At 37.0% G+C, this 16341-nt stretch overlaps 1 protein-coding gene across 5 annotated transcripts in view; it reads right to left on the bottom strand.

Moving 5' to 3' along the window:
* Positions 1-16341, bottom strand: part of LOC145672898 (aldehyde dehydrogenase, dimeric NADP-preferring-like) — a 448381-nt gene that overhangs the window by 80569 nt on the left and 351471 nt on the right. For 2 of the 5 annotated variants that reach the window (XR_014128699.1, XM_081742094.1), the window contains exons 3-4: positions 6047-6105; positions 2141-2284 (exon numbers count right to left, since the gene is read on the bottom strand). Coding sequence is in view for 4 of the 5 variants with exons in the window: in XM_081742094.1 (XP_081598220.1) it covers positions 2141-2284; positions 6047-6097 (195 nt within the window). In the remaining variant the exon portion in view is untranslated. Of the gene's footprint in view, positions 1-2140; positions 2285-6046; positions 6106-8298; positions 8427-16341 lie in introns of those variants that run through there. The other 3 variants (XM_081742097.1, XM_081742098.1, XM_081742096.1) reach the window with 2 other exon arrangements.

The following is a 16341-nucleotide window of genomic DNA, read 5'->3' as shown; positions in this document are numbered from 1 at the left end:
TGGTGCATGAATCGCCAGTAGAATCAGAGGAGGACTCACTTGCAAGAGTCCAAGCTGTCTGCTTGATTGTGCAACTGATGCCGGGGATATTTGCACGAGTGAGGCTTAAACTTCCTTAGGCGTTGTCCTACGTACATCGAGGTTGGCGGTCATCGTTTTGAGCAGTTACTGTGAGTTTTTGGTACGTATAATGTAGCAGTAGTTTGTTTGTAGTAAACTTTATATACTCAGATGTAGTGTTATGCACAATAAAACAGATTACATCAACTTGGTAAACACATTTGTTATTCAAACGTCGTACTTGTTCCCACAAATTGCTGCAACTTAAAAATGGCGTGGCGCTTGAACTAGTCGTTTTCAACCTTCGACTTTATTGGACCCCTCTATCACCTATATAAATTTGACCCAAAATGTTATGGACACCCTGTATAGTAAAATACTAACTGTAAGAGCAATTTATAACCATTGAAGAACATAGGTGACGGTAAGTATAGATAAAATTTACGCAAAATATATTGCGTAGTTGGTGAGTATTTCAAATTCTATGCCCTAGCCAAGCTCACTCTATAAAAATTGTTGCGTGAGCACCTTAGGATTCTGAAAATGGAGTTTTGGATAGGGCACATATTAGTTAAAAGTGAAGTCTTGACACGACTACGGTATATCCCATACTTGTGAAGCTATGGACCTTTAAAATTCATTTTTTAGTGTTTTCGGCATCCTATAACTCCGTAAGGAAGCATTTGTGATCCCAGGTTGGTCTATACTTTTTGTCTCATCTTGGTGTCAGGCATCACTTCCCAAACGTTGTCGGTGTTGTTTTTAAACACCCTGTATATATGAGAAGAAACACGTTGTAAAACTTATCCATGGATTATCAACAACGATCACTTATGAACCAAACCTCTTTCTACCCTCATGTTTTTCTCAACAATGTAAATTGTAAGTAGACGTATTGTTAAAGTAGGTTCAAGTTTCAAGCAATATTGTGATTCACCGTAAACTCGTTTTCCAATCTATACTGTTCCTTGTCCAAATGTTTATAATTTTGGTTATTTGATCTCTGTTCATTTTCCTCTACGTAACTGATTTCTCTTTTTTAAAAAATGGATAAAAATAGTAGAATTAATCTTTTCATTTTGTTTATTACAATAGGAGACAATTTTCGTATCTTGTTAATTACGAAAAATTAATACGCTACGTATCTTGTTATTAGTAAATCAATAATTTCGAAGTGAAAATAGACAATAGAAAATTACGCAATAATACTGACATAATTAAAGATTTCGAACTGACAAAGAAGTGTATTCAGTGTAATCGGCCTATCCGATTTGTCATAAGGACCAGACTGTGTGTCACGTGATCAGGTCAAAAATAACGTTGCGTTCTAAATCAAGTCTGGAGATTCCAAATTCAGATGTGAGATATTTCAAGGACTTAACCTCCGCGTAGGGTGCCCTGTGTAATTCGAAGACGATGCATATACTTAATCATTTATTATTAGTTTTACTTTATAACTTGACTTTTGATAATGTTCTATCCATATTTACCTGACGTGCTACACATCGTTTTAAAGCTCTTCATTACGCGTTTGGAATAAGCTTTCAATTAACCATCTCATTCCCGGAGGGAGCTCATGTGGTTCGGATTCCACGTTAATCAGTAGATCCACGTCTCATATAGCCTCGCTGCTGAACGGGACGTAAAACTCAAAATCAACTCAACTCAATTAACCATCTCCTTATCTAGTTTTTGAGATATGTTGACTTCATTTTTTTTATTTTTTTTAAAAGATTTTTCATAGATTTTAATGTTCATGTTTCTTCATGTTTTACCATGTTCCATCCATTTGAGGACAATTTAGTTTTGAAATATAGAATCTACATATTCTCTGCTACATTTGAGCTGAATTTCAACTATCTTCCCCAAAGCCTATTCACATCATTGCAACCGAATAGGCCCTTTTTGAGTGAAGCGATCACGCTTAATATCTGGTGTCCTGAATAGAGTGAGCACGCTAGATATCAGGCACCGTGGGAGCAAGCATTTTAGAGTGGAAAACATTAAAATGATCTGCATACTTTATAAATTTTAAAATATGACACAACAAGTTCAGCACATACTTGCTACGAAATCATACCTTACGCAAATCTTTTGCCAATACATCTACCATTTCTTCTGTGTTTTCAAGACACATTCTTTGCAATTGCTTCAGCTGATTAATGCGAAACTTAATGCTCAATGTCTTTCCGCTATAAAAAGTTTCGCGAAGATTATGAACAAGCTGAAAAGAAGACGGAAAATGTATAAGTGATCAGCACAAGTTAGACACAGTAAAATACAGAGATAAGAAAAAGAAAATGTGTTTTTTAAATGTTACTTTTTTGTTTCTATAGAATGTTTTGAAGCTTATAGTGGTCTAAGGCACAAGCGGATGCATTTCGAGGGATGAGTCCCTCCTGGATGATTAATATAGTGTTCCGACACCACTTAACTGTCGGGATAGAAATGAGAGGCACCTAAGAGGTGCGGGATAACAATACCAAATTTATAGCAGTAAAACACATACTAAATGGGGGCGATTCCACCACTAGTCTTAGGCGACTAGAACCATGAGCAAAATTAGACAGGGTAACGAATACGAATTTAGTGTTAAAATAATTTGAAAAGAACCAATGCATTTTTCATTGAGAATTGGTAGCAATAAGGGCGTTAAGGAATAGATTGTAGAGCAAAGGAATAGCAACTAATTTTGAACAGTCTCACCCTAATTCGAAGTCGTTCCAATCTTCTCCCTCTTACTCATAGGTGATGTTTAGGCGCTGTCCTCTAAGTTCCAGTGACTTGCAGGTTGGGTTGTCCTGATGAAGACCATGTTGAATACTTGTCCGACAATCAACCATGGCATTGAATGCCGGACCCCAAAGGCAGGGAGACTCCGATCTCTCTCGCGTCGTGGTTGAGATCCAAAGACCAAGATCGTGCTCTCTCAATTGCTTTTGACCTGACTGTCCCTCTGACGTCAGAATGAAATGATGGTGACACCACAGAGTTTCCTGAGCGTGGTCGATTACCCAAAACTGACATTGACCAAGTCCATGTTTCTACATGTCGTCGACTCAACACAAAGTTCTCAAACTTGCTTCTGAGACTGCTAACGTTGACAGGTAAACGAATCAAAAAGAGACTCACCTGAGTCAAAGTACTTACTTCTATATTCATTACTTCCTTGTTGTAACATCGTGACGTGGGTAAACGAACGAAACGGACAATGTCTTGTAGTAGCCTGACTATGAGGGGCCAATGAGGTCGAACCAATTGAGAGAAGCAATTGATCTAACAAAGCAAATTAAAAGCGTCGCGTGTGAGACTGTTTGGTAAGCAAAAGGTAATAGGAAGTTGCTACCAGTGTTTATTACAAATTACAAAGACTTCCTCAATAACAGCAAAGCAATTGTTAATTAATTTTTTGATGTAAAGTCGGATTGCGTACAACAGAATATTGGTGTTAATAACATCAGGCAGTGAACTCTTGAAGGCTGCTTGGCTTCCATTGATGGCTGGTTGAATTTCCACATGAAATAAAGATGTCCTAGCTTGTCCTTACTTCATATCCCGTAACAATAGGGTTGAAAACAGACTTTTATATCAAATCAGAATACTTTAATGTAGCGCAATAATTTATGTATAGGATTATAAAATCGAAGCCTTTGAGGGGAGTGGTATGGTCCCCACCACTTTCCCGACAGGGTTACTAAACGTCCTCTTTTCCCCATCTTTAATTTGTGCTTAATATCTGAATGTACATTGCAGGAGATAAAGAACACTTAAGTTACCATTCTAATATTGTAACTTGAATTTTTGTAAGTCTTTTTAAAATAAACATATCCCTCTGTGAGGAAAGAAATTTAAAACAAATAAGTAATGTTAAAAGGAAATATTTATAGTATTTTATTAAAAATTTACATTTTTTAAACATATTTACACATATTTTGCGGATTGATATTACATAAAAATCCGGGCTCTAGCTTTTGAATTATCACTTAGCTGTTTATATAAAAATGAAGCTGGCAATAGTGGAGTCAGGTAAAATTTATCTCAGGGTCCATGAAATATGTGGGCGGCCCTGCTCCTTTACATAATAAATGAAGGGAATATATGTGTTAACGTTTGAAAGAATAGCCACAAGAGTCTTTTTACGATACGAACAGAAAAACTGATTGATGTTCTCAACTCACATTATCATATTATAGGATGTATGTAAACAAATGCAAGCGCTAGAGGCAGTGGCGTAGCCAGCAAAATATGTGAGAGGCTAATAAATGAAATGTCGAAAAAGCGCATAGACACACACGTATATACAGGGTGTTTCAAAACAACACTGACAACGTTTGGGAGATGATTCCTGACACCAAGATAAGACAAAAAGTATAGACCAACCTGGGTGCACAAATGCCTCCTTTCGGAGTTATAGGCTGCCGATAATATGAAAAAATCAAGTTTAGAGGTCTATAGCTCCAAAGCTATGGGACCTATCATAGTCGGGTAAAGACTTCATTTACGAACTAGTATGTGCCCTTTCCAAGTATCCAAGTTTTACAATTCTGCGGTACTTCTGCGACAATTTTTATAGGGGTAATTGTTGAATACTTCAAATTATATGCCCGTTGCCAAGTTCTCCCTATAAAAATTGTTGCGTGAGTATCTTTAGGATTCTGAGGATTCTGAAACATGTATTTTTAGATAGGGCACATATTAGTTAATAAGTGAAGTCTTAACCTGACTACTGTAGGTCCCATAGTTTTGGAGCTATGGACCTTAAAGTTCATTATTTCATGTTTTCGGCAGCCTATAACTCCGAAAGGAAGCATTTGTGCACCCAGGTTGATATATACTTTTCGTCTTATTTTGGTGTAAGGAATTACCTTCCAAACGCTGTCGGTGTTGTTTTGAAACACCCTGTACATGGCATATTAGTGCTGAAAAGGACGCTAAAATCCAATCCAAGAATCCAAAGCCTAAGAAATTAGCAAGATTTACTGAAGCCATTGTTCTTACAAAAAGACAATTTATTCCTAATGCAATATTGCCTGTAATTATATTTAATCTGTTTTTCATATGTACCGTGTTATGCAAAAATGAACTAAGCGCCAAAATTTGAAAATCTACGTAAATGCGACGATTGGTTCCTGATAAGCATTAGAACGTTTTGCACAATCGAAAAGAGAGAAAAACCAACACCTTTCCAAAAAAAAAAAAAAAAAAAAAGGAAACATAATTTCACTTTTGATTACGGCAACGTTAATGCTGGACATCAACTTTTATACATAATTTTCGTAAAAGTATGAAAGTGGTGCTTAGCTCGTTTTCGCAGGACACGGCACGTATGTATTTTAAGTAGAAATCCAACTTTTATCTTGAATGGCTCAGGTACAGAGTTTTTCCCTCGTAATCCAAAATGGAACAGTGAGAACTTGACAGCTATGATTGAGTCCTAAATTGAAGGCGCATGTACAGTACATAGTTCAGAAATATTCAGAGCTTCTTTGACGTAAACAATTATTGAAAAACCTACATTTTTAAAATTTCATGCTAAAATTTTACCTAACTTGCGACAATACTGCATTTATCTTATCACATACGAAAATCACCCACCCCCGATTCTGGCTCTTAACCAAGATTTCTACACTGGTCATTTATTTTCAGTTCATGATCAATAGCAAGGTTAGGAAGGTTCTTGTGAAATGTACAGTCACCCACATAAGTACCTGGATCCCTGACTTATAATTCAATTACTTGGGGTCCAGGTACTTATTTGGGTGACTGTACCACATTTTAATGCTTGAGGAGATTACCCGATACGCAATGTATTGTCTACACAACGTTCATCTGAGCTCAACAAATCAGGACCATCTCCGTTAGCTTAACAGACATAAACGTGGTACGTTAAACTGAAAGATTTAATTTCAACAAGTACGGAAGCATGAAGCTTATAGTTCGAAAAGCAGTATTCCATCAGTTAAATACAATATGTCGGAAGAATTACCTTTGAGTAATTAATGTCTTCTTCCGGTTCATCATCCATATCATTGATCATTCAATAATCTGAAATTCGAAAATATAATAAAGTTAGATATCTCTAGCAATGACAATAAACGAGAACATAGGTGCTGTACTATATTAGGTGACAATATGTGAAGTTAATTTTAGCTGGAGGCGAAAAATTGTGGAACAAGATACACAAACTCATTCTCCTTATCTGGAACAAGGAAAAATTACCACAAGAGTGCAAAGAATCAATCATTGTTCCAATTCATAAGAAAGGCGACAAAACTGACTGTAATAATTATCGAGGTATTTCTCTCCTGTCAACATCCTATAAAATCCTTTCAAATATTCTATTAGCAAGATTGAAGCCATACGTAGATGAAATTATTGGAGATTATCAGTGAGGATTTAGACGAAATCGATCAACTATCGACCAAATATTTACCACTTGACAAATACTCAAAAAAAAGTGGGAATACAATACCCCGGTACATCAACTATTTATTAATTTTAGAAAGGCATACAACTCGGCTAGGAGAGAAACATTATACAACGTTCTTAGAGAACTTGGAATACCAAGAAAACTAATTAGATTAATTAAGATATGTTTAAATGAATCCCAAAGTAAAGTCCGGGTAGGAAAATTTTTGTCCACGAGCTTTCACGTCGAAAAAGGCCTGAAACAAGGAAATGCATTGTCGCCATTATTATTCAACTTTATCCTGGAATACGCTATAAGGAAAATCAAAGATAGCAACCAGGGCCTAGAGCTGAACGGTGTTCACCAGGTTATGCGTACGCTAATGATAGGAGAACAATAGAAAGAAATGCAGAGATTTTATAAAACGCTTGCAGGGACATGGGTTTAGAAGTAAATGCAGAGAAAACTAAATACATGGAAGTGCGTCGGGACCGGAATACAGCAAATTATGGATGCGTTAAAATGTTAAATAATACTTTTGATAAAATGGATATTTTCAAATATTTAGGATCAATATTAACAGACGAAAATCATATTCACGAAGAAATTAAATGTCAACTAAAAGCAGGGAATTCGTGTTACTACTCGGTTCAAAATCTCTTGTCGTCGCTAATTCTGTCGAGGAATTTGAAGCTTAAGATATATAAAACGATAATCATGTCTGTTGTTTTGTATGGCTGCAAAACATGGTCACTTAATCTGAGGGAAGAACATAGACTGAAAGTATTTGAGGACAAGATCCTGAGACGAATATTCGGATCTAAGAGAAACGGGAATGGGGAATGGCGGAAACTTCATAACGGGGAAGTACATAATTCATACGGTTTACCCAACATTATTAGGGTCATCAAGTCTAGGAGGCTTAGATGGGCAGGTCATGTAGCTAGAATGGAAGAAAATAGAAACGCTTGCAAAGTCTTGACTGGAAGACCAATTGGAAAACGACCATTAGGAAGACCTAGGCGCAGATGGGAGGATGAATCTCGCAGAGATAGGAATACAAAGTAGAAACTGGATGCAATTGGCTAAGGATAGAAGTCAGTGGAGAGCATTTTGTGAACGCTATGCCGGGTCCATAGGCCATAGAGAGAGAGAGAGAGAGAGAGAGAGAGAGAGAGATACCTGAATTAATGAGTTACAAAGTTTTACCAGTGATGTGCAGTCCACGCGGCAAGAATGCACTTTGTGCAGCGGGGAGCTACTTCACAAAATATAGCTGAGCGAGCGTCATCGAGGGAAGGGAGTTAAATGATATTTTGAAAACGGTACTATTTGATTTCTTTAAATCAAGCAGTACCCAGGCACTGTTTGATTTCTTTGGGTGAACAATGCGAGCAATTTCTCTTTATTAATTTTAACAAAATGAGTCCAAACTTCCCTAACCCTAAGCTAACCCGACCCTACCCTACTTATTCCTACTTTGCATCATAAAAACAATGTGACAAAAATCACTTCGTTCTGCGCAAAGTGCACTCTTGCTCCGTGCTTAATAGGTTAGAATTTCATTAACGTATTTCTAAGTAGATACGCATCGCACAGGTAAGAACATGAGATACTTAGATTATCTACACACTCGTTTATTAAAATACTCTTACAAATTTGCTCTGTAAATTTTACAAATATGTGGATCCGGACAGTACTTTTGCACCCCCGTACTTTTGATGCAACCAGTATAATAGATAAGGCATTTTTAGTTCGGAAGTTATTGAACACTCTAAACAAATGATATTAAGCATGAAATCATGCAATATAAGATTCTTAAATCTTACCTTTGTGAACCTATTACATATAATGTAAGACATTTTAAATATTAGTCCACATTTCTCTCATTTCATAATGTTTTTATGGACAAACGCTATGAGCAAAACTTAGATCAAAGGGTTTACATGAAAATTATGCATTTACTTTGAGAAAGTTGATTTATTTCTTCTTCTAACCTCAACTGAAATTCTATATCTTCAGATGCAGTTCGTGTGCTTAGTCACCTATACAGTTGTTGTTATTGTACTATCGGCATGACTTGATCGTGCTCGGCACTGATTGGTTGAGGAACGTCACGCGATCTGATCACGTGGTATCATGTCATAGGGGACAATATCTTCTTGATTTTGATAGGAGTACCTTGGCCCATTCTCTAAATTTTGGGAGGGGTGCATAGGACCATTCTCTTAAATTTCTGAAAGTGACTAATAGTATAAAAATTTGGTGTGGTAATACAGAACCGGAGTATGCACCTCTCTAAGTTTGCGTGGTCCATCTCGTTCCCTCTCTTGATTAAAAAGAATTCCGAAAAATAAAAATTTCGGTGGTTTTCGATCTATTTTACTCTCTTTCATGAGGCATTGTTACCTTATATGGTTATTGAACATAGGGGCCCATCCCCCTTTATAAGTCACCTGTACATCGATGCACCTCTTAAATTTTGAGAGGGTTATATAGAATCAACTTTTATATTTAGAAATCGTCAAAAAAAATTATTAACTCCCTAGGACTCGAATATAGTGTGCGGCATAAGTAACGCCAATTTTAGCACTTTCATTGTTTTCTATTACGTATTATTATTACTATTACATATTATTTTTGTATTTTGTTTTGCATTGTTTTACAATATTTTATAATAAATCTTGTTTTCTTTTTATTGTAGGAAATTGAGATACGTATGGCCTTGCGATTAACATATGAGCAAAGAGTGAGAGCGGTTCAACTTTACAACGAAAACAAGAAAAATGGTGCTGAAACCGCTCTTTGTTAGCTGCAGAATTCAATATTCGGTAGGTACAAAATCGAAATATCACAAGTTTAATAAAGAATGCTGAAACCGCTCTTTGTTAGCTGCTGGGTTCAATATTCGATAGGTGCAAAGTCGAAATATCAAAAGTTTAATAAAGACGTTTCAAAGAGCAGATAGTGTAAATGATACTTCATGATATGGTAGACCAGTTTCAGCAACAAATGTGGAAAAATGTGCAGAAGTAAGAGGATCATTGTTGAGCACTCCTCATAAATAAAATAGGCGTCTTTCTCAAGAATTAGGTAAATGTTATCTAGGACCCTAATACATAACTTTGTAAATTTGGGTGGTTCTACTTATCCCCTTCTATGGGTAAAAAATTGCCAAAATATTCATATTACAATGCGCTTACCATACAATCGGTTATTGACGTAGTATGTCTTCTTATATAAGGATTTACTACAATATATTGTTACATGGTAGAGTATGGGAGTCAATTCTCTCTTCAAAGGGCATAGGTACATTGATGTGTTCCTCTTAAATTCTGTAATGGGTACATTAGCCCACCTTTTGAAATTGGGAATTGTCAAAAAATAAAATTTGACAAATGTTCTCTAGAACTTAAATAAATATTTCTGTAAAATTTGGTTCAGGGATGGGCACGAGTTAGTTTTCTTTGAAACTCGACTCGACTGGAAACAGACATCTTTGAGCTCAATTCGAGAACTCGGCTCGAAAAAAATTCTCCAACTCGGCTCGAATTTGGGTCGAGTTTCGAGTCGAGTCGAGTCGAGCCAATCCTGTGTGTAGTTTAACGTACTCTCTTCAAGTATCCTACAGAGACAATATCATTATCAATGATACTACTACTACTACAGATTATTATTATTATTATTATTATTATTATTATTATTATTATTATTATTATTATTATTATTATTATTATTATTATTATTACAAACATGAAAGAAACGCGGTTTGTTTCTGAAAACTAAAAACTAATTGACTGCAGACCTCGGTAGTCGTGAAGTTTACGAGGCAAGGACATCGTTCACGAGGTTCTGGGTTTGAGTTCCGGGAGGAGCAAGTATTCGCGCTCGAGCCATAAATTGTTAAAAGTTATATGGCGCCGGCCAAACATGTTAAAAACTGCTCGGCCCGACTGTAGGATTGTCAATAGTTCGAGTGGCTCGGTTCACAGCTCATTCACTATCAAGCCGAACCGAGAAGGGAAGTCACCCAAACAAGCCAACTCCAGTCCGCAGTTCAGTGGAGTCGAACCGAGCTGATGGCTCACCCTAACCGAGTCGGCTTGAGCCATCCGCTCAGTTGAGCCGAGTCGAACCGAACAGATGGACTCGTTTCAACCGAGCAGGCTAGGACCCGGTGGCTCACCTGAGCCGAGTAGAACCTAGCCGGTTGCTCATTCCAGTAGAGCCGTCTCGAGCCATCGACACAATTTAGCCTAGCCGATGGCTCATTCCAACCAAGTTGGCTCGAGCTGTTCGCTCAGTTGAACCGAACCGAGCCGGTTGACATCACTACCCGGTCGGGCTTCTGCTTAGCCTCAAAAATTCGACCGGGCAGGTCTCAGCCTTGATGGTAAGAACTACAATATATATATTTACTGATATTGGTGCTCACGACACTTGAGGCTGTCTCATTATAAAACTCTACTGTCGTCTCATTATCAAGGCGAGACGAGATGCGGGCTGTGCCTCTCTCGTGAGCAACACTAAAATTTTCCACATGAATGCTTACATTTCTCATGCCTTTCGTTTTCCAGTCTACTCAGGGCATGATTTCAAAACGAATTAAAACGATCTGAGCTAGCGAGCCGTTTATCAAACTCGACTGGACTCGAAACTCGACCTAAAAATAGCGACTCGGCTCGGAATTCGACTCGAGGAAATTACCTTTGACTCGACCCATAGCCTTTGACTCGACCCGAGTAGAGTCGTTTTAGCTGGACTCGTGCTCATCCCTAATTTGGTTGATCTCGTTTGTTCAATTTCGTGATTTAAAAAAAAAACTCAAAAATTTAAAATTTGGAGGTTATTTAACCTAGTATGTGTACCCTGTTCGATGAGGCTTTATTTGACAATAATAATATCAAAATCGACTTTTAAAAGACGTGTATCCGACGTCGATGGTAGCTTGGGTGTAAGTTATCGTAAGCGGATGTACTGAATACGTTCAGCTACAGATAGGATGGACACAGAACTTTTTTTTTCAATGAAATAATATAAATAATTGTAAAATGAAGTAACGTAATTGTCTTTTTCTACACTTTCTGAAAGCATATTCTCAAGTGAGAAAAAATGAGAACAGTGTCATATCGGAACAAAGATATTGGAAAATGGCGTCCATTTGGTTAACAGAACATCCATTGGGAAAAGAATATTCTTTTTGCGTTGATAGAATATGAAATAAGTTTTCCAATAAACACAAACATTTAAAAATATTATTTCTGTAAATGTTAAGATATTTGCAAAAGTTTGCGATGGAGAGCTGCAAGGAGCTGCCATATTGGGAAATGGCGGCCATATTGGCTAAGCAAATATGTTTATTTTTGCAATTCTCTGCAAGCTTATTTCAAAGAAAAGTTTTACAAAAGCAAAAGAAAAGTTTTAAAAATTGCTTATACAGAGGCAGGGGCGGATCCAGGACGGACTTCTGGGGGGCGGTGGGTTGGAATACTGCTACTTAAAGCTACTTTTAAGATGTCCAAACTCTGGGATGAGTTTTATTTATATAAAACAAATAAGAAAGCTTCCTCCTCTGGGGGGCGATCGCCCCTCCTGGATCCGCCACTATACAGAGGAAGTTGTTTACAGAAATGTAAGAAAGAGAGGAAGAGAAATGACCATTTTGAAAATGGCGGCAATGTTGGATTTCCACTGACAAATCCGAGTGGCTCCAAATCAATTTTTGACCTATGTCTTGATTTCTACTTACAAAAGAATTTATTTCATTGTAATATGTTGTCGTTACATAACATAAAATGTGCTGTTAAGTACCGTAAATGCTGCTGCAAATAAAAGCGTAGAAGAATAGCAAACTACAGTTAGTTTCAATTAATATTATTTTCATGGAAATTTTGATAAGAATTGAGACTGAGGTATACCCGGTAGTAGGAAGAAATTGGTAAATATGGATGCAGAATTGGGCAAAATTATATCTAAAAACTAAACAAAAATTTTGTAGCTAATCAGCAAATGAAAAAATAAGGACTATCGCATTCTACACCACTTCGTGTGTTGAAGACGCGCAGCAGGCTATGTCGTCGCGTCCCTGATATTCGACACAACCCGCGACGCCTCAGACGCTAGATCTTACTTCACGGGTCACGAGAATCTCACACTTTTTAGCCAGAACAAGGAGACAAGCACTTCGTATAGTTTGTAATATGCAATCTTTAAATTGCCGTAATACTAAACAACCTGTTATATTCTTTAAAGACAAAGTGCAAGCACATCCCTAAGGAATAGGTATGTAGCCTGGAGTTGGCGGTCCCCGTTGAGCCGTGGACTAAATCCAGATCGTAGTCAGTATATTGCTAAATCCGCCACTGACTACATGAGGTATTACCTTCATGCCTAGCGGCTTCTCCTTATAAATTTCATTATAGAATGAAACGAGACATAAGTGTTATGCCTAAATGCTTATAAAACATTATTTTTCATATTTTCGTACATTATAAATATTAAATACACAGAATATATGAAAAAAATTACGAAATATTATCAAATTACATATTAGCCTGGGGGATCGCCGTTCATGAATTTGTAAAATATATCTGGGAATGTCTGGTCATTTGTGCTATTTTTTAGTCTAATTCAGGGGCGGATCCAGGATCGACTTCTGGGGAGGGCGGTGGGTTGTAATACTACTACTTAGAGCTACTTTTAAAAGCTCCAAACTCTGATATGGGTTTTATTTATATATAAAATAAAAAAAAGTTTCCTCTTCTAGGGGGGAGGGCGATTGCCCGATTGCCCCGATCGCCCCCTGGATCCGCCACTGGTCTAATTTGAAATAGTAAAGTGAAGCGATAAACAATGCAGTTTTATGTTGCAATTCCCACCAAACAGTTCATTAGCTTGCCACCGAAGTTTGGAAAATGTAAGAAAGAACAAAATGGGCAACATCCGATGCACTTACCGATACGATTCTTCTCTTTCGATGACATATTCTTGAATACATTGTGGAATGCGCAACACACTTTTCCCCATGCTTTCGTCTTTTCAATTCTGTTGCTATAGGAATCACTGCTGGAGTTCCGTATACTAGATTGTGCCTGAATTTTTACAATGAAAGCGTCTGTATCGAAAAGCTCATCTTTCAGAATGAGTGTCTGGTTGCTAAAAAGACAAATTGTGGCGCTGTTGCGCGTCTTCGACACACGAAGTCGTGTGGTGTGCGAAGGTGTTACCTTGTATCAGGTGGCGGGTTCCCGCGACAAGCCTGCCACAGTGTCACGCTTATCGCATAGTATGCGAAGATTCACACTAGATCGCGAAGATCGCATAGTGTGCTGGGAATTCATTACCCAGCGACAAGCCTATCACAGAAAAAATATTTGTGGCGCGTCTTCGACACACGAAGTGTCGTAGTGTATGAAATTCTTTGGTTCTAGTCATAGGGTCTAAATGTTAAAGTCACAATTACCTTTCCTCGGTAACAATAAAATTATTATTATTATTATTATTATTATTATTATTATTATTATTATTATTATTATTATTATTATTATTATTATTATTATTATTATTATTATTATTATTATTATTTTAACGATGTGTCTTGCCTCAAAAGCCTCCTCTGGTTTCATACTAGTGTGAACTATGCGACAATTCTATGAAATACTATGCACATCACTGTGAAATTACTCGTTTTATATCTGGGAATATGTTGCAAATCTTTTCCATTGATCTCACCTGACGCTTCCATTAGTACTTGAATAATTTACGGGCAAAAAAGCAGGAAAATTATATTTCCTCTGTTCTTAAGTTAATAAGTTCTGAAAGTAGTCAATGCTTTGATTCTTAATGAATGAGAAGGTCATGTGATCGGTTCTTCGTAGATCCCCCATTGATTGAATTCCGGCTGTACAGCAACATGGAATTTAATGGAAGAACACTTTTCCCATTCATTCATTTGCCACTAGCCAAGGGGCGCTGGTGTTGTTTCGCTGTGATGCAAACCCTGACAAGTGTTGCGATTCTCTCCGTCATTCTTTCTTTCCCCCCTTACCTTGAAAGTTGGATGTAGTCATTGGGAATTTTTCTCGTTTCCTTAGCGATGTCCCCCCTTCAACTTCCGGCAAGTGAGAAAAAAAATTGCTTCATCGTTTCTCGATGGACTTTCCATGAAAGATTTAGTCCTCCGTGTCTCCGGGAAGAAAGGGCGTAGTTAGAGGGGAAAAGAAAATTTCTCGCGTGAAGACCGAAAGATGTAAGAGATAAACTTCCTTTAGGGGAGAAATCTTCCCCTGAAACATTCCTTAGGGTTAGGGGGAAGTATTTGGGAGACTTCCTACCTTTGAACGAACTCACAGGTGGATTTTTTTTTTTAAGTGAAGGTAGACAGGAAGAGAAACTACACATTCCTTTAATGGAATTTCTGGAGGAAACAGGAATATCTGGCGGTGGAGGTAGCAAACTTAACGGTTAGATATACATCAAGCAGAAGAGGCAAGTTCATAATATTCTATAGACGATCTGAACACAGAAATTTGACAGAAATTTCACTGTTATTTTTTTTTTAATGACCTATCATTTCCTTGATGGATCACGCAAATAACTCCTTAACATATTACTTATTATACGCTGTTGGTAGAATATCTGAGACAGTGTTTAGTAGTATACATAAATGCAGGGACGTACGCAGGGGGTGGGTCCTGGAGGTCAGGACCCCCGCCCCGAAATTTCGACTTGTGTGTAAATTTAGCCTAATTTTAGGGGCAATTTTAGGAATTTTATTATAAAATACTCTCATATTAAGTTTGGACCCCTCCCGAAATAAATTCCTGCGTACGCTACTGCATAAATGATTACATCACATAATATATACAGTGGAATCATTTTAATTCGAAGTCCAAGGGGACACGAAAAAACTTCGAATTATCCAACAACATTCATTTTCACATATATAACAACAAACAAAACAAAGTACTGTGCATCAAAAACATATTCATATAGGCCTAGTGTAGACTTTACCTTTAAAGCAGCTTATTATTTCCATGATCGAATACCGCAAACTAACAAACGATATTGACTCCACATAATTCAAACTACGTGTACAATGGAAAATATATTTACGTACAACACTACAACACACATTGAATAGCCCAGACAATTAAACACCAGTAACAATTTAAATATTGTGTTCTCACTTTTAAGAAGTCGTAAACCTCATTTGCTTAAATTTGATTATGTACGGTCAATAAATCTTGAATTGCACGTATTGCGTGGAATACGATATTAATAACTTTGGTTGACTTTATCAATAATTCATCTTAAATTTTCAACCAATTCTGAAACAAGATGAGATTGGCACACGTTCTCTATCTTTACTTCTTCCCCAACTCACCTTCATCTTTATCATTACATAAAATTTCTATTTATTTTTTGTATTACTCTTCCCAATGGCTGCGTCTGGATAACTGAAAACACGTTAAAACTGTATTTCTCTGTTTATATCTATCCAACATTAAAAATTTTGAACTGTATTTACTTCGAATTATCCAAAACATAGGTTCAAAAGTTCGATTTATCCACGATTTTTTACTATTGTTTTCAATACAGTTTTCAAGGGGAATGAACTTCTGTTCGAATTATCCAATATTTCGAATTATCCAAGTTCGAATTAACGAGACTCCACTGTATTCTACATGCTAAACTATGTAGACAAAGTATTTTTTATATGTATATCAGATATATTTATTGTGGGGCACTTTTTTTGGACACTATTACATATTGTGCACATTCTCCTAATAGGCGATCTATTTAATACAATAGTACGCTGGGATGGTTCATGAAATGTTGTAGCTGCGACCACATTTTCCTGTTCGGAACAT

The sequence above is a fragment of the Thermobia domestica genome, chromosome 16, assembly GCF_964235325.1.
Source record: "Thermobia domestica chromosome 16, izTheDome1.hap1.1, whole genome shotgun sequence".
NCBI classification, from domain to species: Eukaryota; Metazoa; Arthropoda; class Insecta; order Zygentoma; family Lepismatidae; genus Thermobia; species Thermobia domestica.
Note: the sequence above shows the minus strand (reverse complement) of the source record. Positions and strands in the feature narration are given on the sequence as shown.